General features: G+C 37.6%; 2 protein-coding genes across 4 annotated transcripts in view; both read left to right on the top strand.

Moving 5' to 3' along the window:
- LOC144967383 (SH2B adapter protein 1-like) overlaps positions 1–21,627 on the top strand; it is a 30,074-nt gene that overhangs the window by 1,927 nt on the left and 6,520 nt on the right. Inside the window, exons 2-8 of one of the 3 annotated variants that reach the window (XM_078904509.1) lie at positions 1,725–1,826; positions 11,084–11,211; positions 12,190–12,236; positions 14,162–14,377; positions 14,600–14,811; positions 15,842–16,264; positions 18,300–20,683. In XM_078904509.1, coding sequence (XP_078760635.1) covers positions 1,725–1,826; positions 11,084–11,211; positions 12,190–12,236; positions 14,162–14,377; positions 14,600–14,811; positions 15,842–16,228 — 1,092 coding nt within the window. In that variant the 3' untranslated portion in view covers positions 16,229–16,264; positions 18,300–20,683. Of the gene's footprint in view, positions 1–1,724; positions 1,827–11,083; positions 11,212–12,189; positions 12,237–14,161; positions 14,378–14,599; positions 14,812–15,841; positions 16,265–18,299; positions 20,684–21,627 lie in introns of those variants that run through there. The other 2 variants (XM_078904510.1, XM_078904508.1) reach the window with 2 other exon arrangements.
- On the top strand, positions 4,143–8,828 carry LOC144967382 (uncharacterized). Its single transcript, XM_078904507.1, has one exon. It carries the CDS (start codon positions 4,281–4,283, stop codon positions 8,694–8,696), a length of 4,416 nt encoding a protein of 1,471 aa, XP_078760633.1. The 5' UTR covers positions 4,143–4,280; the 3' UTR covers positions 8,697–8,828.

The following is a 21,627-nucleotide window of genomic DNA, read 5'->3' as shown; positions in this document are numbered from 1 at the left end:
TCCAAAGTTAAAATGACAATATAAAGTGAAGCTACTCGGGGAATGTGTGGAAGGTCTCCCTCAAAGTATTTTTAATTATTTTACTCGAAAAACTGATCTAAACAATCCATCCATAGTTTTTCGAATTAATATTATTAATGTTGATATTGATAAATATATGAAATTTACTTTTTGACTCAATATCTTATTTCCAATTCTTTGATCACAGGGGCACTAAAAAAGACTAGTATAACTGCTACCCATCTTGTTCTAAATCAAAGCAAACTAATTTTATAGGTGTTATTAATGTTCCGCTTTTTCCATTTCCAATAAAAATTATCTTTTTCAGCACTCACCATTGGGGAAAAGGACAATTCCATCCTTTTTTCTTTTTTATTTCCAAGTCCAAGAAGTGACACAAACTGCAAATTCAATGTTTTTATTTAATGTTGATAGGTGGTATTTGATTAAATTATGCCCTTCCGCCAGGACATAAGATAGTGTCGCCTAGGCCTCCCACGAAGGAATATAGCTAATTCATCATACAAGATATATCTGATGTCAACAGGAATCATTCATGTTGTCCAAGTGAGCAAATTGGGGGTTAATAATCTTGCCCAAGGAAAAAAACTAAAATGCCTGAAGCGGGGCTTTAACCTTCCAAGTCGTAGTTCAATGCCTTAACAACTCGGCCATTTCGCCTCCGGGTATTTGATTTTTGTGCTTTAACCTTACATCATATCTAACCATTGAATATCACTAAGAAGAGAGCTGTATGACAATTAGATTTGGGCTTAAATGTTTGCTGAAAAATATCTTTTTAATTTCTAATTCTACGTCATGGCACAAGACCAAAAGCTGATCGCTGCTTCGGATAAGTAAGTAAGTAAGTAATTTCAAATTGAAAAGAACTCCTCAAATTTATTCGATGGAATTGTCAGAGAGTTAAATAATGGGTATGGCACCCCTGGCTTGTCTATAGCGAAATGTATTCTGTTTCTTATTGAACAGATGTAACATTTGATCATCTCTCTAAATATGTTCCATTCTTTGAATCGACATCACAAAACTAGATCAGTTGACCAAGAATAGCTGCTAGGACCAGGTTGATATCCCTTGCATTGTTTCGTGCCAACAGACCCAAAGAGGCTTGAAAACTTACAATTAAACAACACACTCATCATAATAGGGGGCATTACTGGGCAGCAATAATCTTTTGTGACTTTTTAGAAGATTTTTTTTCCACGTCTGCCGACTTTTTATCAATTTAGCACCGACATGATGGGATTGGACTCGTGTGTTAAGAGACGGAAACACAGAGACCATTGAAGATCTGTGTTTTTGGTTGAAGAATGGAACTATATTTCCTTTAGAGATGATCAGACATTACATATCGAGGACGTCCAACTTTATCCGTGCAAAGGGCTATGTGTGGTAAAAAATTTTGATATAGTTTTTATATATATTAAAGCTTAACCCCTGCCACTCTTGTGACCAACAAAGACTAACCACATTCCCATCAGAATCACCTCTCACACTTACACCGTTCATAGTCTGATTCCTCGTTATGTTCCATTAGAAACAATAATTACAGAAGATAGGAGCTGACATGTCTAGGTCTGAATTCAGTCTGAGGGACATCACTCATCTCCTGTTACTCATAGGCTTATTATATTATGGATGCAACAGCAATTAATTTTATCTATACAGATTTCACCATGATTTTAAATATTCCTATTTTTCAGGCTTTGAAACCTAGGACTGGTTTATTTTGCTTTTTGATAACGGAAGTAAGGGAAACAACAGCATTAGAGATGCCAGATAGGGAAAATACATTTGTCATCAAGGTATGAAGACCAGATTTTGTTTGATGTGCAGTATAAAGTGCAAAATGAAAGTTTACAAGTTTTTAGATTTTCATAATCATAGTCCTTATTTAATTTCATACAATTTAGAATATCAAATACAAAGTCTTTTAAACTATTGTAACGAAACGCTTCCGTGTAGGCGTCAGTTTACGACAGGATGTACGTCGTCGTAGTATTAGTTGTTGTTGTTATTGTAATCCCTCTGGAACAACCCTTCTTTTGTTGATACAGGTCGTATCAGATCATGCACCTATGGCCCGGAAGTTTCAATTAAACTACGTAGTGTGGGTGTTATTGTGAGAAAGGCATCAATCTTGTTTTCTCCGTAAACTTATAAGCAAAGTAGGATCCCTGTATTCTACGGGAGTGACTTTGTTATGGTATGGCTTGATTGATATCTCGTAACTATGGGGCTGACGAATTTATTTATCCTTGATATGAGGATGTCCGGTATCAGGATGGGTTGTTGTTGTCCATGATTATGGAATCTGGGGGAGTTTTAAGGAATTTCAGATGTTTACGGATATGACTAACATCCGGTTGTGTGGGTAGAATTTTGCTTCGTTTGCTTGATTTTTGCCTATAAATGCCAGAGTTTTGAGCAGTTTCTTCAGACCACTCAGCGGAGTCTTTTAGGCTCATTGTCTCAAAAGAGACCAGACAGCGGAGTCTTTTAGGCTCATAGTCTCTAAGCGATAACCACAGCGGAGTCTTTTAGGCTCATTTGTTTTAACTCTTGTGTAGAGTTGGATTAAAGTCTTGTGTAGACTTTGTAGTGCTCAAAGTTCGAGCTGAAACACGTTTTGTGTTAACTCTTGTGTAGAGTGTGATTTAAGTCTTGTGTAGACTTTGTGGTGCTCAAAGTTTGAGCTGAATCAAGTTGTGTTATAACTCTTGTGTAGAGTTTGATTAAAGTCTTGTGTAGACTTAATTTGTGATTTCAATAATCTGTTCGGCTCTGTGAATGAGCCGTTGGAGGCTGGGCTTTAACAAGCCAACTTTAGGCTATACACTCATAGCTTGACCCTAATAGAAACTGAACATTTGCCTGTTTTATAAGTTACCTGTGAAGAACCATTTGCTTATTTTAATATCAGAACATTGAGAAACAATTGATCTGTTTATGAATACTGTGAAATCAGAACAATTTCAAGAAGAGACAAATTAACAATATTAGAACAACCTTACAGTTTTTGTTGAATATCAAGGACACTCTTTTGGCTTTCTTCTACACGTCTGGATTGTGTATAGTTAGTTAGTTAATTATTAGTTGCCTGTATGACTGTGATGGTTGCAACCTATCTGTGAGATTGTCTGATGTGGTAGCGGTTTGGTAAAGTATTGATAATTAATTGATTTAATTATATATTTTCATATCGCTTTCATATCATATTCATCATCACACCATCTCCATCAATTTGTCATCCATCCATTTGATTTCATACTTATTACATCTATCATTTCATCTTTATATCTCATAATTCTTTGTTATATTGTAATAAAATATATCTTCATTTAGCTTCAAAACCTTTATCAACGTATTGTGTTTGGTTATTGATCGATGTCGTAGCTTGAATATAGCACACATAAACAAGGTTGCAAACTGCGCTACATAAGCATACGGTTTACGTGCGCACTTTGTGACATAATTTGGTGTCAGAAGTGGGATTCTTATTGTTGTGCATTCAAGAGACATCGCGACCAAACAATTGTTGAGACAGGTTAGGGAGTTGTTTCAAACTTGAGATAGATACTATCTTTGAGCTTAAAGCAAATTGGTATCCATTTAATGGTTATAAGACTGTCATTATACGCAAGGTGTAATGCAAGTTATTCTGGTAATTTTCACTTGTTCGGTTATACGTTGTCAGTCATCTGTCATAGTGATACGGATCACTGACTTAGCGCGAAAGCGGTACTCGCGCTGTAAAGCCTCCATTGTCCCCCCTCTCCCTTTTGTAAGGAACGAAGGTGGTTGTTGGGGTAATTTGATTCCGTGTAGGAATCTGGGAGAATATTGTGTTGGTCCCGTGTGAGGATCTGTATTAAATCATTTGTTCTGACTTTCTATGCACATATAGTAAGTCAAGGTATTGATTCTGTGTAAGAATCTGGGTGAAGATATTTTGTTGATTCTGTAATTGAATCTGGGTGAAGATTTGGTTGGTTCCGTGTGAGGACCTGTAATAAATCAGTAGTTTGATTCTATGTATTATCTGAGTCTATATAGATCAATGTTGGGTTCCATGTAGGGATCGGTATTAGTTGCCTGTTTTGATTCCGTGTAGGGATTTATATTGACGCGTATCGTTATAAGGTTACTTGTAGTACCACTTTATTCTACGTGAAAGTAACAATTACGGCAACAGTGTTGATAAACATATTGAAGTTTGTTTATTTGAATTTGAATTGGTTTGATTAATTGTCCTAGAGATGGATGTGGAAAGATTAATTAAACTTGGAGAAAAATTGGAGTTAAGGGGTGAAGATCTCCGTGCTTGGGTGACAGCCCAGTTACAAGAAGATGAAGAGAGAAAAGAGAAGGAGAGAGAACGTGCCAAAGAAGAGGAGGAGATAAGCAGAGCACGAGCTCAAAGACAAGAAGCTCTGATGGAGAAAGAGCTTGAACTGCTTAGGTTAAAGTCGGAGTGTCAGGCTTCCTCCAACAACGACAGTATGACAAGTGACATTCGATCATTTACTCATGCTCCTACTGTTAAGAGTCCTCGACTTCCATGTTTTGACGAAAACAAGGATCATATGGACAGCTATCTGCTCCGTTTCGAGAGATACGCTAAAGTCAACGGCTGGGAATGCAGGGATTGGGCAATCCAGTTGTCTGCACTTCTCAAAGGGAAAGCACTGGACGTCTACACTCGACTGAGTGATGAAGATGCCATCGATTATGGGGTAGTAAAAGCGGCTTTATTGAGACGTTATAATCTAACGGATGATGGATTCAATGAAAAATTTAGGAAGAGTAGACCGGAACAAGGGGAGCGTTTTAGCCAGTTTGCGACTAGATTGGAGAGTTATATGGAAAAATGGATTGAGTTGTCGGGGAAAAGGAAGGACTCAGTTGCTGACATTCTGGATATGATATTGAAGGAACAGCTTGTCAGTGTCTGCGGTCGGGATTTGACGATTTTCATAAAAGAAAGACAACCGAAGACAGCAAGGGAAGTAATAGATTTAGGAGAAAAGTACATTGAAGCGCACGGTGTCGCAGGAACATTTTCCAAAAGTGGAGTGGCTCAAGAAAAATCAAAGAACGTCAATGAAAGTAGTCGAAACAACGTAATGAAGGACACTACCCGCTTCGCTAGCCAAATGGTTTGCCACAACTGTAAACGGCCAGGACATATGGCACGAGATTGTCGACAAAAGAAGCAAGCTGCTGCTGTGGTCGAGAGTCCCTTTTGTTATTACTGTCGGCGAAAAGGACACTTAATAAAAGATTGCCGTGAGAAGAAGAGGCACGAAGACAGGAAGGCACCTACCGGTATAGAACAAGTCTCCGCGATCACAGAAGATCATGAACCACAGAAATGTTTGAGACATGACAAGGTGGAATTAAAGTGCGGATGTGAGATGCCAATGATTTCTGCAGCGTGCTCAGGACATGTGCCAGTCGCACCTGTAATGCCGGTGGCCGTCGGATGGTTGAATGGGAAAAAGGTGAATGTGTTACGTGATAGCGGCAGTAGTTGTGTCATCGTCAGAAAAGGACTGATAAACAAGAGTAAGGATGACTGGAATAAAAAGGTCCTGATCTACTTGGCTAACGGAGAGGCTATTTCCGCACCACACGGTGAAGCTTATTTGGAATGCCCCTATTTTACCGGGAGATTGTCAGTCGTCGAGTTAGAATCCCCATTGCATGACGTTATACTTGGGAATATTGAAGGGGCCAAATGCCCAGGAATGCATGTAAAAACAATTACTGACGAGCAGGAATTGGGTCATGGAGATGAACTGAGCGCCGTACAAACACGAGGGCAACGTGAACGCAAGATCAAAGACTTGGTCACAGCTCCATCTATAGAGACAGGTGTAAGCGTCGACGAACTAAAGGAGAAACAAAAGCATGACATCACACTAAAAGCTGCGAGGGATGCTGCTACCAGAGGAGAGGTAAGAAACACAGGCAAGAGTAATACCAGTTGGTATGCCTATGACAGAGGTTTGCTGATCCGCTATTTTCAATCTCCAAGGGTTGAGCACGGGGATTTGGTAAAGCAAGTTGTCGTACCAAAATGCCTGCGTAATTCAGTCATGCGGTTGGCCCATGAAAGTGTACTCTCTGGACATCTCGCGGCAAAGAAAACGACAGATCGAATACTGAGTAATTTTTACTGGCCAAATATTTGGGAGGATGTCATGAGATTTTGTCAGTCTTGCGACCAGTGTCAAAGGTCAGCTCCGAGAGGAATCACCCCTAAGGTCCCTCTTACTAAAGTTCCGCTCATCGATGAACCCTTCAGTCGGGTAGCAGTGGATCTAATTGGCCCCATCATGCCGGCATCAGATAGAGGAAACCGATATATACTCACTGTGGTGGATTACTGTACGAGGTATCCAGAGGCCATTGCTCTGAAGAGTATGGAAACAGAAAGAGTAGCAGAAGGATTGGTTGACATCTTTAGCCGCACGGGAATACCTAAGGAGATGCTAAGCGACAGGGGGACGCAATTCACATCAGACCTGATGAAGGAAGTATGCAGACTGCTCTCCGTAAAACAAATCACTACTAGTCCTTATCACCCACAAGCCAATGGGCTTGTAGAGAGATTTAATGGAACTTTAAAAGGAATGCTCAAGAGGTTGGCTGCAGAGCGACCCTCAGACTGGGACAGATACATCAATGCTGCATTATTTTCATACAGGGAGGCTCCTCAGGAATCTCTTGGTTTCTCTCCGTTTGAGCTCTTATTTGGAAGGCCTGTGAGAGGACCGATGAAAATATTACGGGAACTATGGACCGAAGACATAGAAGACCCGGATGTGAAAACGACGTATCAATACGTAGTCGATTTAAGGGAAAAGATAGAGAATACTGTGAAGGCAGCACACGATAACCTGCAGTATTCATCCTCGCGTTACAAGGCACATTTTGACAAAAAGGCCAAAGTAAGGTCATTTGAAAAGGGAGATAAAGTATTGCTCTTACTGCCCACGAAACATAACAAACTGGAATTGAAGTGGCAGGGTCCTTTTGAAGTGAAAGATGTCACGGGTCCGAATAATTACGTCATTAATATAGACAACACCAGAAGGACATACCACGTCAATTTGCTGAAAAGGTACTACGTGAGAGACGTGGAGAAGGAGAATGAAGTCGGTGTTCTTCAATGTGCCGTGGCAGCGGTTATCGAAGATAACGATGGTGATGGAGAAAAGGTTCTTCCTCGGATGGAATTGCCTGCTCTGAAACAGACTGAGACCAAAGACGATGTCATCCTGCATGAAGGAATGAGTCCTCAGCAGATAGGTCAATTGCAGGGCATGCTCCAGGATTTTGATGACGTATTGACCGATGTGCCAGGACGCACGAATAATTACATCTACGACATCCGTTTGACGTCGGATTGTCCAGTCAGAAAGAAACCATATCCCGTGCCTCAAGCATTAAAAACCACATTAAAAGAAGAAGTGAAGGCCATGCTTCGCGCCGGGATAATCGAGCCATCGGATAGTCCGTATTGTTCGCCATCTGTCGTTGTCAAGAAGAAGGACGGAACCATTCGTTATTGTGTGGACTTCAGATCCCTTAACAACATTACGGTGTTCGATGCGGAACCAATGCCTAGACTTGATGATCTGTTTCAAGAAATTGGGACATCATGTCACTTTGTCTCAAAGATTGATTTATCCCGTGGATTCTGGCAAATTCCATTGTCAGACGGGACCAAGGAGAAAACGGCATTTGCAACAGAGTTAGGACTGATGCAGTTTACTGTAATGCCCTTCGGACTTCAAGGGGCGCCCTCCGCGTTCTCGCGGATGATGAGAAAAGTCGTTGGTGGACTTCCCAACGTGAAAAACTACATCGACGATATTCTCATTCACACTGCAACATGGGATGAACATTTAAAAACGTTAAGGACAGTTCTTCAAAGGTTGCGTGATTGCGGCTTGACGGCGAAACCGTCAAAGTGCCTGCTTGGTTTCCCGGAGGTGGAGTTTTTAGGCCATTCTATTGGTGGAGGGAATTTAAGGCCAACCATGGACAAGGTCAAATCGATCCAAGAGGCAAACTTACCCTCGAACAAGAAACAAATGAGAAGTTTTCTTGGGCTGGCATCATTCTACCGACGTTATGTGCCAAACTTCTCAGCAGTGGCAGCTCCCCTGACAGACGCGACAAAGAAAGGCATGCCCAACAGAGTGATTTGGGACGAACCACAGAAGAGAGCCTTCCAAACGCTGAAAAATATGCTTACATCGGATCCCGTGTTGCGCCTTCCAGATTATGATAAGCCGTTTATTTTATCTACGGACGCCAGCGACACAGGATTAGGTGCTGTGCTATCTCAGGAGCATGATGGAGTCAAATATCCAGTTACCTATTTAAGCAGGAAATTGTTACCGCGGGAGCAGAGGTACTCTGTTGTTGAGAAGGAATGTCTGGCCGTAGTTTGGGCTGTGAAAACACTAAATGTGTATTTCATTGGTAAAGAATTTATAATTGAAACTGATCATGCCCCACTTCTGTATCTGAACAGGGCGAAATCAGAGAATGGGAGACTGATGAGGTGGTCTCTCTTGCTTAATCAATACCGATTTGTCCTACGTTCCGTAAAAGGGAAGGATAATCATGGTCCAGATTATTTATCGAGATCGATGTGATCTTGAGGCATTTCGATGATCTAACTAAATGTTGTACCAAATTTAGTCTTAGGGGGGAGATATGTAACGAAACGCTTCCGTGTAGGCGTCAGTTTACGACAGGATGTACGTCGTCGTAGTATTAGTTGTTGTTGTTATTGTAATCCCTCTGGAACAACCCTTCTTTTGTTGATACAGGTCGTATCAGATCATGCACCTATGGCCCGGAAGTTTCAATTAAACTACGTAGTGTGGGTGTTATTGTGAGAAAGGCATCAATCTTGTTTTCTCCGTAAACTTATAAGCAAAGTAGGATCCCTGTATTCTACGGGAGTGACTTTGTTATGGTATGGCTTGATTGATATCTCGTAACTATGGGGCTGACGAATTTATTTATCCTTGATATGAGGATGTCCGGTATCAGGATGGGTTGTTGTTGTCCATGATTATGGAATCTGGGGGAGTTTTAAGGAATTTCAGATGTTTACGGATATGACTAACATCCGGTTGTGTGGGTAGAATTTTGCTTCGTTTGCTTGATTTTTGCCTATAAATGCCAGAGTTTTGAGCAGTTTCTTCAGACCACTCAGCGGAGTCTTTTAGGCTCATTGTCTCAAAAGAGACCAGACAGCGGAGTCTTTTAGGCTCATAGTCTCTAAGCGATAACCACAGCGGAGTCTTTTAGGCTCATTTGTTTTAACTCTTGTGTAGAGTTGGATTAAAGTCTTGTGTAGACTTTGTAGTGCTCAAAGTTCGAGCTGAAACACGTTTTGTGTTAACTCTTGTGTAGAGTGTGATTTAAGTCTTGTGTAGACTTTGTGGTGCTCAAAGTTTGAGCTGAATCAAGTTGTGTTATAACTCTTGTGTAGAGTTTGATTAAAGTCTTGTGTAGACTTAATTTGTGATTTCAATAATCTGTTCGGCTCTGTGAATGAGCCGTTGGAGGCTGGGCTTTAACAAGCCAACTTTAGGCTATACACTCATAGCTTGACCCTAATAGAAACTGAACATTTGCCTGTTTTATAAGTTACCTGTGAAGAACCATTTGCTTATTTTAATATCAGAACATTGAGAAACAATTGATCTGTTTATGAATACTGTGAAATCAGAACAATTTCAAGAAGAGACAAATTAACAATATTAGAACAACCTTACAGTTTTTGTTGAATATCAAGGACACTCTTTTGGCTTTCTTCTACACGTCTGGATTGTGTATAGTTAGTTAGTTAATTATTAGTTGCCTGTATGACTGTGATGGTTGCAACCTATCTGTGAGATTGTCTGATGTGGTAGCGGTTTGGTAAAGTATTGATAATTAATTGATTTAATTATATATTTTCATATCGCTTTCATATCATATTCATCATCACACCATCTCCATCAATTTGTCATCCATCCATTTGATTTCATACTTATTACATCTATCATTTCATCTTTATATCTCATAATATCTTTGTTATATTGTAATAAAATATATCTTCATTTAGCTTCAAAACCTTTATCAACGTATTGTGTTTGGTTATTGATCGATGTCGTAGCTTGAATATAGCACACATAAACAAGGTTGCAAACTGCGCTACATAAGCATACGGTTTACGTGCGCACTTTGTGACAACTATATTATTGTTGACTGATTCCGAGCAATGTTTCCTGGGAAAATGAAGTATAATCTTGTGCAATTGTGCAAATACTGTAACGTCTTCTGTAGAGGTTTCTTGAATTGTTCTATTAATTTTCAGTTTATTTAATTATTGTGCATTTTTAAAAGATTTTGTTTTTGATCAATGTTTTTTTGTTTGTTTTTTCAAGGACAACATTAAGTAAAGGCGTGCTTAATCCCAATTGTTCTATTGATAAATAGGGTCCCTGAGAGAAGAGCACTTGATTCACACAAATAAGTTTCCAATCTCCAGAGTAAGAAGGGGGATGATGGTAAGGGGGGGGGGGGATGAGGTGTGTATTTCTGTCCGCCTCATCGTTATTACTAGCTAGGTCTGTTAGATCTGGCAGGAATTACGTTCCTTTTGACTAGTGTCCCATTCAAAGAACAGCAAACTATCTATGGTACAGAAACCAGAATTACTCTAATACTATAATACACTGCTTAATTGTAGAAGTAGAAAAAAGCCTTGTTTTTTGTGTGTGTGTTTGGTTTTTTTTTGGTACTAGTACTAGTGTGCAAACTTTTTGAGAAAATGGTTGCATTGACAGATTAAAAAATTTGTTTATTTGTTATGATTTGTCAGTCGAAGGTCTTGGAGTGGGAAAAGGGGGTTATGTGTTATATCTTTTGTTTAGAAGTGTTTTGTCTTGTATTTTGGATTTTAAAATATAAGATGAAGTGTTGACTGTTACTTTAATTTCGTTTTTCTTTTCCACATTTGAGAAATACTTGAAATCTGTTGCAGGGGGAAGGAACAATTGAGTATGTAGTGGAAGCAACAGATCCTCATGAATTGAGAGCTTGGTTGGCGGCAATCAAGAATTGCATCCAACAAAATCATTGTGCTGCTACAGCTGAAGGAATGGCTGCCATGTAAGTATATAAGTTTATAGTTTATATGATATTTAAAATGATTCCAACTTGAATATATATGTAAAAAGTTAAAGACAAGTAACAATGGCTGGATGGCTAGTGCGACCACTCAAGGTTCTCTCTCTCAGCCAGGCAGAAGGTGCCAAGCCAGTCGAATCCCAATTTGGCTCTGACACTGGGATATTTTTCTTCTCTGTTTTCATCTGCCTGGCACTTCTCCATACCCTCTATTTCTAAAACAAGTATTGACAAAAACTTTGGATACTTGAAGTACTTGATATAAATTTTGCCACTAAAGTAAACCAGTGGAAACGTTATTTTTATGTATCAATTTCTTTTTTATGCATATTTTATTCTTAGACATCGTAATACAAGGGGTTCATACGAACAGACAATCGGAGAGACAATGAATGAGAACAAAAAGAATTGGCAATATGAATAATATTTATATATCAGATCATTGATAACCAGTTTTTATCCCCGACCCAGACTGTCAATTTACTAACAAAAATGAGAAAATGTGAGTAATGGTGGTGGTGATGGTAGTAGTAGTAGTAGTCGTAGTAGTTGTGGTAGTAGAAGTGGTTGTAGTCCTACTAGTAATAGTGGTAGGGTGGTGGTGATGGTGGTCTATCTCAGTCAAACAGGTAGTGATGATAATAATGATAATGAAGTGGGAAGGATGGGGGTGTTGGCAATGATGTTATTCATATTGCTAATTTTGATTGCCCCATTCATTGTCTCACCGATTGACTATTCATAGAGACCAAAATGCAAGACAGCTCCATTCTAACTTTCAATTGATGAGTTAACCAGCATATGTGTGTTGTTTTTTCAGGGGAGGGGGTGTTTTTTGTGGTTTTTGTTAAATCAATTTATTATGCACAGGTATTTAAATATGTCTTAGGCTTTTAAATGTTCCTTCCTTGTTTTAACATTTTTTTAAATCAACCTAATTTTATGCATTTTGCTTATCAGGAGACCAAGATTACCTACAGCTCCATCAGGATCCATTGAAAGAAAAGGTGAAACTAATATTTTTTTCTATTTATTATTCAGTTTCCCTATGCCACTTTTTTAATGTCCAACTGCATGTAAAAGAGAGAGAGGGAGAGAGAGAGAGAGAGAGAGAGAGAGAGAGAGAGAGAGAGAGAGAGAGAGAGAGGGGGGGAGGGGGGGGGGGGGGGGGGGGGGGGGGGGGGGAGTCAGTCGATTTTGTTTCCAACCTTCACCATTTGTGTAAAAGATGCTCTTTTTCATCTTGTTCTCAGTCTTATAACTGAAATGGCAAGCACCATATAAGTAAGCCACCACGTGTACACGTATGTGTGTTTGCTGTGATTAATGTTACTATTACTGGTGGGCTTTGACTCACACATGCAGTCTATAAAAAAGATAAAGATCTGAACAGGTGCGTATGAAAGGTGCCAGACAAAGCAAGAAAGAAAAATAGAAGAAAGAAACCATCCCAAAAAATCAGCCTACCTCCACTGGGGATTGCAGAACTGCCAACCTACCGCAAAAAATAAGGAATTGTACACCTTTTCAGTGATTGTACGCTTGTACGCATTTCCCCCAAGATTGTACCCATTTTTAGTGTACACTCCGTACTTCGGTTTTCGTTAGTTGTAATCGCCCGGATGCTCGTATCGCTGTTAGCATAAACTTGCTGGATCGTTCAAATTTGTACTCGATACCAATTCATTGTCATGAAATCTAATATTCATCGTTAGCCCGGAAGTCCGTTTCAAGCTTTTACTTTTAGGCCTAGTTTCTTTGTTCAGAGTCATTATCTTGGTGGGTGGCAGATTTTTTATTGTTGTGTGACTTTATGTAAATATCCTTCCTCTTACTTTCACAATGGTTACTTTCCGTCGATTTCAGGATTGTACCCATTTTTATGAGATCTCCCCCATTTTGAGGTCCCATTGTACACATTCTCATCAGCTGGGGTTGGCAGCTCTGGGATTGAACCTCAGACCATCTGATTATTATAAATATAAATATGAACATTTATATAAGGCATTTTCACAGATTTACGATGCTCAAAGTGTTTCACATTGTTTTACTTATTTATTTCCTTTAGCAAGCCAGATGGAAACATATTTCCATTTCACACAATAGCAGTCACCTGTTCTAGTTTTTATACTAACACTCTTGAAATGTCTGTCATTGCCTATAACCAGGTACTCATTCACATCTGAGTTGAGTGGGGTATTGTACATAAAGTGCCCTACCCAATGAAACAACTTCAGGACAAAAATTGTTCACGTTCACTCTGGGTGGGGTTCCTTACCTCCTGTAGAGGCACTTACTGTGTCTTCTATCCCCCTATATCTGTTTTTAAACATGCTTTCTGTCTTTGTCTTGGAATGAGATTACTTGGTTTTGTCCAGGCCATGGCCGGACACCCTAGCTGAGAGGGAAACAGTCAAATGTATAGTTAGAGTTTTGGGAGATGTTATTTTTTGTCTTGTAGATCATCTCTCTGTTATGCACTGTATTGTTTTGTTTACATATGATTTGTAAACATTTGAGTGTACCCCGCTTAGTTGGGACCTGTGCTTGTGTCTGGATGAGACTTTTAGATGATCTCAAACTAAGTACTTTGATAGTGTGCTCTTGGAATCTACATCTGTTTCCTATATGAACAAATTCACCTTTGTCTTACCTTTTCTTGGGTGCTTTAACTGTAATTCTAGAACTTTTAACTTTCCCATTTTCTTCATTTTTACTAGCGCTGATATGGCCTTAATCTGTCACTGTTACATAAGACTTATGGTTTATGATTTCTTTACATTCATATGGGTGATTGCAGGCTTGACCTTCTGCCCAATAGATCCTGTTATACAAGAGAGAGAGAGAGAAAGAGGGGGGAGGTGATTCTTATCTCCCAAAATTTTCATGCCGCCTACCATCATTAATGATATATTGTTCATTTTTTAAAAAGACTCATCTCAGTTAGGCTCCCATCATCGGAGCTCTTCTCAAGGAAGTCTGGGTCAAAGTGCAGATCATACATCGTCTCCAGTGGCAACTGTTAGGACATCACCGCCTCGTCCATGGAGTATGATACATGTAGAAAATACAGCAAACACACCTCCCAGTATGTCAAATCTGAGCACTGGAGATTTACGAATGTCACCAAGGACAGAAAGTGGTTTAGGTAAGGAAGAATGTCTGGTTTTATCGTATTTCATATAGGCAACATGTTTGTTTAGTGAGACAAAAATGATAGAAAACTTTGTACTCCGGGAAGCTGTTTATTATTATTATTATTATTATTATTATTATTATTATTATTATTATTATTATTATTATTATTATTATTATTATTATTATTGTCGTTGTTGTGTAGCTTTTAGTACTCTTCATTTTTAACCCCCAGAATCAGGTGTATCAGATGTCCATGATGTGGAAGGTGGTGTAGAAAATATGCTCAAAGAATATCCCTGGTTTCATGGTACTATGTCAAGGGCTGAGGCAGCCCAATTAGTTCTTCAGCAAGGTCCCTCAGGTCACGGTGTGTTCCTTGTACGCAAGAGTGAGACGAGGGCTGGTGAATATGTCCTTACTTTTAACTTTCAAGGAAGAGCAAAGGTAATTTTTTTATTTCTTATTAATGTCGTTGTTGTTGTTGTTGTTGTTGTTGTTGTTCTTCTTCTTCTTCTTCTTCTTCTTCTTCTTCTTCTTCTTCTTCTTCTTCTTCTTCTTCTTCTTCTTCTTCGTCTTCGTCTTCTTCTTCTTCTTCTTCTTCTTCTTCTTCTTTTCTTCTTCTTCTTCTTCTTCTTCTTCTTCTTCTTCTTCTTCTTCTTCTTTTTCTTCTTCTTCTTCTTCTTCTTCTTCTTCTTCTTCTTCTTCTTCTTCTTCTTTTTCTTCGTCTTCATCATCATCTTCTTTTTCTTCTGCGGGTGGTTGGATGGGAGCATCACCCTTGAATCATATACCTATGATGTTCGCATGGGTGTACGATCCGATAGTGATGTCGTTTCTTCTTCTCTTTACTAGCCTATCCTGCTTCTTTGGTTTGTGATTGTATTTTTGACAGGGGATATTTTTTTTCCTGTAAATCCTCTGCCTGTTTGTTCTTGGTTATTTATAATTTAGCTTATGATATCTTTAGGTTATGATTTTGATTGACATTTGTACTATTTTTGTTAGATTGCTTGTTTTTTTGTTTCAGCGGTCTCTCATATAACCTCAATTGTGTTGGAAGAGACCTAAAGCAACAAACAAAAAAAAAAAAAAAAAAAAAAAAAAAAAAAATCTTTTTCTTCTCCTATTCCTCGACTGCCTCTTGCTCCTATGCCTTCTCATTTTCTTCCTTTTTTTGTTTCCTTAAGTCAAAATGCCCTATTTCATTAATATTTAATGGGTTTTTACTCCTCAATAGGCCAATTACTTTTCTATACTAAATACAACAGATTTTGAATATGTTAGCTTTAATCTGAAGTATCTCTTCAAAATATAAACTAACTGGTGATTTTTGTTGTTGTTCTGTTTGTTCTCATTATTATTATTATTATTAATATCGTGGTTGTTTTCATAATTGTTTTCATTGTATTTCATTATTATTTTGATTATATCTTATTATTATAACCACTTGTTTTATTTCCTTTTACTCCCCCAGCATTTACGAATGACTATCAATAATGAAGGAAGATGTAGAGTTCAGCATTTGTGGTTTGACACCATATTCGACATGTTGGAACACTTTGGCACGCACCCAATACCTCTCGAGTCAGGCGGATCCTCAGATGTCACTCTCACTGATTTCATAGTTGCCCTCGATCGACCACGAACTCCCTCCCTTCACGGTTCTCCTAGAGGACGAGGTGGAGCAGCCCCTCATAATTCCGGTGGTCGTCACGGCTTGCTGGCTCATCAGGAAGTGGTGGTTATCAGTGGCTCTGTCCGTGCCACAACAGCATCTATTGAGAATGTGGTGAGAGAGCAGACTCGGGATCAGCAGCATCAATCAAATCGGGCTGTTGATAATCACTACTCCTTCGTATAATTGAATGCAGAAGATAAAAGACATGATGTGATTTAGGTACTTTATTGTATTTTTTTTTTTTGGTTAATCAATGGTGGTGCATGATGGGTGAATTTAGGTGACAATGAATGGAAGTGGCTTTTGACCCAATATTAACTTTAATCAAATTTCTTTATCCTGATTTTGCCTAACCAGAAATCCTATAGATGTGCTTGATACAAACGTTTTTTGTTTGTTTTTGGTTTATTTTTTCACCCCTTAATCTTAATTTTAACATTTCTAACACCTTTTGCTATGAGTTAATAGCCTTGTCTCACACTTCTATCTTTGTCCATCAGTAGTACTAACCATAACTAAATGCAATTGCCACTTCTATTCATAGTCGTCCGTTATTTGGTAGCCAAAGAACAAATTGAAGAAGATTAGGTGCATATTTAGGCAGGAATTCTTTATTTGTGAAAATTAAGGGGCCAAGACAAATTTGTCACCATTCCATTTTCAATACGATTTTATTTTTTTATTTTTTTTGTTTTTTTTGGAAAGAGGGGTTGTTTGAGTTAAATTGTTAGTGCTTTCCAATCATTTTCTGTAGTGGTTTTTTTTGTTGAACTTGATATTTACTTACATGTGCCTGTATTGATTAGCTAGATTAGAGGTATGTGCACATCAGTGTCGTCTAAAAATGTCATTAAAATTTTTTAAAAAGATACCCAAACAGAGCCCATGGAGCCTTAGTTTATCTCAATTTTTTAAGTGTTAAACAGATTTTAAAATGTTTTTACTATCCCTTTGATAGGATGGTAGTCTATTGCAAATTACTTTCCACCAGGTCTAACAGACCTAGCATTCTAAGGTCTACAGTGGGAAAAGACAAATACCTTGACTGTATCCTGGACTGACATCCTTCCCTTTGGTTTTGAGGCAAATTTTCTATCAACAAAGTTGTCTGGAGATGTCATAGATGCTTAAATTGTTACCTTATTTACCAATAGGGTGTCATGGCCGAGTAAATTGGCTTATTTTAAAATCTGTGGCAAACGTGAAGCTGATTCTTTATCCCAATAAATTCCATTTGGGATGATGTGTGTCGAAAAAAGAAATCATTAGATTTGGGTTTAGTTGGCCTTTTGGAAGGTAATCAGTCTTTCTGTTGGTTTTCATTAGCTTTGGCTTGGAAACTAAGCACAGAGATGACTGCAACTAGTATAAGAAATACCTGATACCAAATATCTGATCTTCAATTCTTATCAAAGATATTAGCTCAGAAAAGTTCATTTTACAAAGACTACCTTTACCACCATAAAAGTTCCCCAGCAAAATAAAATGCTTTTGTGTAATATAAAAATGTGAACAGTTGTAGATGATTCAGTGATAGAAATAGCGGAAAGCTAATGTGAAAGTAATCACTAATCATGATGATTCTTCAAAAATAGCATTTCCTAATGTTTTTCTTGCTCTCAATTTATAAAACCATTCATACGTCTTTGTGAAAGAAGCCCAAATTCAAATTTAACCCTGCTTGCAGTGCTGTGAATAATTTAGGACCACCAATTTTCACAAATGATGATTTAAGCCTCGCCTCTTCGATATTTTGTTTAGTTTTTATTGTCTTCTGTGTTTCAAATTTAAAGTAAAATTGCATGTATCTGTGCTATGACAATGAGTGATGAAAGAAATTGGGTGGAACAGCTTGACTTATTGACATTATATTGAAACTCTTTCACTGTATGGTGCAAGTCGATCACATAAATAATAATATAATGAATAATACTAGTCTGTTAATGTAATAAATATAATTTTAATTTTAATGTTTGTGAAATGTAATCTTGAAGGTGAAGAACAGTTATCCTATCACTGTCCGACTCTCTTCTTGGCAAACCAATGTCGTTGATCATTTTTAGGATGGGTGTGAGTTATGCTTTGCTTAATGCTTTATGCCCTGTGCTTTTGTTATAATAGATCATCCATTAATGGTCCATTTAGAGGGTCTTTTCTTGATCTCAACCAATTAATGTTACTTTTCAAATTAGATTTATCATGTTATTTTTGATACTTTTGATGAATTCTACTTAGTAGTATTTTCTATCTGCAGCACACACCCCCATTTGAGAGAGGTCAGTAAAGCATGTCAACAATGATGGCCAGTTCCCTCAATCCCTCCCCCCATCAGTTACCCACTACCACAGCTACTACCACTACTTCTTAAAAGAACAAGCTTTGATAGTGATATGTGTTTCACCATTCGTTCACATGCTGTTAAACATGCTACTCATTATATGTCCTTTACCCCCCTTTATCCATCTCTTTATGCTTCCAGGGAGTGAATGTGAAGAACAATTTTGAAGAAAAAAATGAAAATAAAATAAAATTATTTTTTCAGTCACGTTTACTATGAGCATACTATCATGTATAATCTTGAGTCATATATTATAATTTTTTTTCTTTTTTTTGGTGTCATCACATTGACATGTCATTTTCTGAGCTCTATTTTTCAAGGTTGCCAATTTTCCGTATATTTACGGAATTCAGTATGTTATAAACCCTCAATATATTTTCCAATCACCTGCTAAACAGAGCTAAAGAAACTAAGTACATAATATCTTTTTACTGGAGTTCAGCACTCATAAAGAGGTCGGTCTATGTTTTTGCATAAAGGTTCAGTAAATTTTGGCTTCCTGGATTGGCAACCCTGGACATGTCATTTTCTGAGCTCTCTATATTTCTCAATGTTATTCATATGCAACTTAAAACCCAACAAGGTCTGATGAGTACATTTCGATGAAACCAAGTTGATATTATGTTTCGTATATATCTTCAAATATTTGGAGTGAGTTAGAAAAACCTCTTTCATAATTCTATTTTAACCTGCTTGTCATTGTTATTGGTATGTTTTTAAAAGATAAATAATATGTGTTTTGTATTTTCTATAAATGCAAATTTTAAAAATTATTGAGATTGGAATGCTCTGTGTTAATTTCTTGTTATGAATCTTACTTTGGTTCAGCCTTTCATATTGGAGCATTTCCTTCCATTGCAGAGCGCCAACTCATTTTATCATATTGATTATTATTGTTATTACCATCAACATCATGATGATCATCATCACCACCATCATCATCAACATTAGGAAAAAAAAGCCTTTAAAAAACATGCTTTTATATAGGGCAATGTTCACTAAATATACATTAAGTTAAATCACTTGACAAGAGGTCCTAAGCCAATGGCAACATTGAACATGTAGAACTAGACACGACACCTGTAAGGCTCTATGCCTAATTTTTTTTTTTTGGAGAGATACAATGCTGTTACGGGCCAGTTAATCATTTAAAACTTGAGTGCTGTGACATAATGTGAGTAAAGAACCTTTTCCCAGGGAATCAACTGAGTGCGAGAGTTGAACCTGTGACCTGTTAGATTGAAACCAAGTGTCATACCTGAAGATCACAAATGCACACATCATCATCCTTATCATTATCATTATCATCATCATCATCATCAATATCATCCTTATCATCATCATCATCATTATTTTATTTTCACTGCCACAAATATTTTAACTTGCTCAAGTAGCATGTGATGTATTTGTAAAATACAAAAAAACAAATATGTTGTTTGTAGCTCCTCAATTATTTTCATTTATTTTTGAACACTTTTTTTTTTAATGGTGTGTTAGGGATTGGAATGTCGAAATGGATATACATTGGTTTAGAGTGATGAGTATTTGTAGACCAGTTCAAGAAATATATTGGGTATGGCCAGGATCATGTCGGTATGCCCTGATATTTAGAAATGGCCACTGGGTGGGGTTCCTGACCTCCCATAGTGGGCAGGGAGGTACTTGCTGTGTCTTCTATCCCCTATATCTGTTTTCCAACTTGCTTTCTGTCTTTGTCTTGGAATGAGATTACTTGGTTTTGTCCGGATCCTGGCTGGGAGGGAAACAGTCAGATATGTAGTTAGAGATTTGAGATGATATTTTTTGGCTTGTAAATCATCTCTCTGTTACCCACTGTATTATTTTTGTTTTACATATATGATTTGTAAACATTTGAGTGTGTTCATCTTAATGAGGACCTGTGCTTTTGTCATGAGACATTTAGTTTTAGGTGATCTTAAACTAAGCACATTGATGATATGCGCTTGGAATCTACATCTGTTTCCCATTTTAACCAGTTCTACTTTATCATACTTTTTCTTCAGTGCTTTAATTGTCTTTCTAGCTTTTTAACTATCCCCTTTTCTTTCTTTTCACTGGCGCTGATATGACCTATGTTGCAAGCGCCATAAAACCCTTAAAAACAACTAACAATAACAAACAATGGAATGGGTGAAAAATATTGTCTGGAAAATTTTTTTTTTTTCTTTTGTTTTATTCATGATGTCCACATTAACATGAAATATATATATAAAAGTATTTTGAGCAAAAGCCTTTGCATATGATGACTTACCAATAAAAAGCATTTGATTTAGTTTTCACACTTGGTGCTTGTTAGAACTATGTATTGATTTTAAGCTAGCCGTGTCATTTACAAACCGATAATTTTCGTAGAATCACTGTTTGAACTTATGTCATTGAATTAGTTGTTTTTAGTTTTTTTGTTTCTCTTTTTTTTTTTTCTCATTTGTGACCCAGTGTGTTAAACTGGTATTATGTCTGAGTGTCACAGATGTCAAAAAAAAAGTTAATTTAAAGTGAAAATAGTAAATAAAATAAATAAAAATTCACTTTCTTCATCCCCAAGGGGAAATTTGTCTTTAGGGTCTATTCCAAGGGAAGACTGGAATAACCCAGTGCAGCGCTGCAAAGTGAGCTAGGGCGAGGTGAATTGCTCAAGGCCACACAACGAGGTGTGTAGTCGAACTCAGTACCTTTTGGGTAAGAGTAAGAAGAAAAGACTGTACCGCTGAGTCATGCTGCCCCTGATCAGATATGTGTTATTTTGAGTTTATGCACATTATGGAATTTACTCAACTCATTTCTTTACATCAGCAAAAAACCAAGGTTGCCAATTTTCCGTATATTTACGGAATTCAGTATGTTATAAACCCTGAGTACATTTTCCAATCACCTGCTAAACAAAAAAAGTAATTACATAATGTCTTTTTAGTGGAGTCCAGCACTCAGAAATAAGTCAGTCTATGTGTTTGCATAAAAGTACAGTAAATTGTTGCCTTCTGAATTGGCAACCCTGAAACACATAACTTATACCCAAGTTTTCATATTTTTGACTAGAAAACAGTATGGAAGCCTGTGATCATGAAAATACTAACGAAAGAGTGAAAATGGAGTCTTCGGATGGGAACAATACAGACAATAGACGTTTCAGGTACAAACCCTTCGTCAGCACAACAATACACAAATTAACGTGGAAAACAAATTTTTAAAAATGCAAAATAACTTGTATCGTCTGTACTCAATG

Source organism: Berghia stephanieae, chromosome 3 (assembly GCF_034508935.2).
Source record: "Berghia stephanieae isolate SIO BIC M18660-M18661 chromosome 3, UCSD_Bste_1.3, whole genome shotgun sequence".
In the NCBI taxonomy this organism is placed as follows: Eukaryota; Metazoa; Mollusca; class Gastropoda; order Nudibranchia; family Aeolidiidae; genus Berghia; species Berghia stephanieae.
The sequence above is the reverse complement of the archived record's forward strand: the minus strand, read 5'-3'. Positions and strand labels throughout refer to the sequence as shown.

Coding starts and splice junctions, on each gene's coding strand:
- LOC144967382 (XM_078904507.1), top strand. CDS start 4,281: ATGGATGTGGAAAGATTAATTAAACTTGGAGAAAAATTGGAGTTAAGG.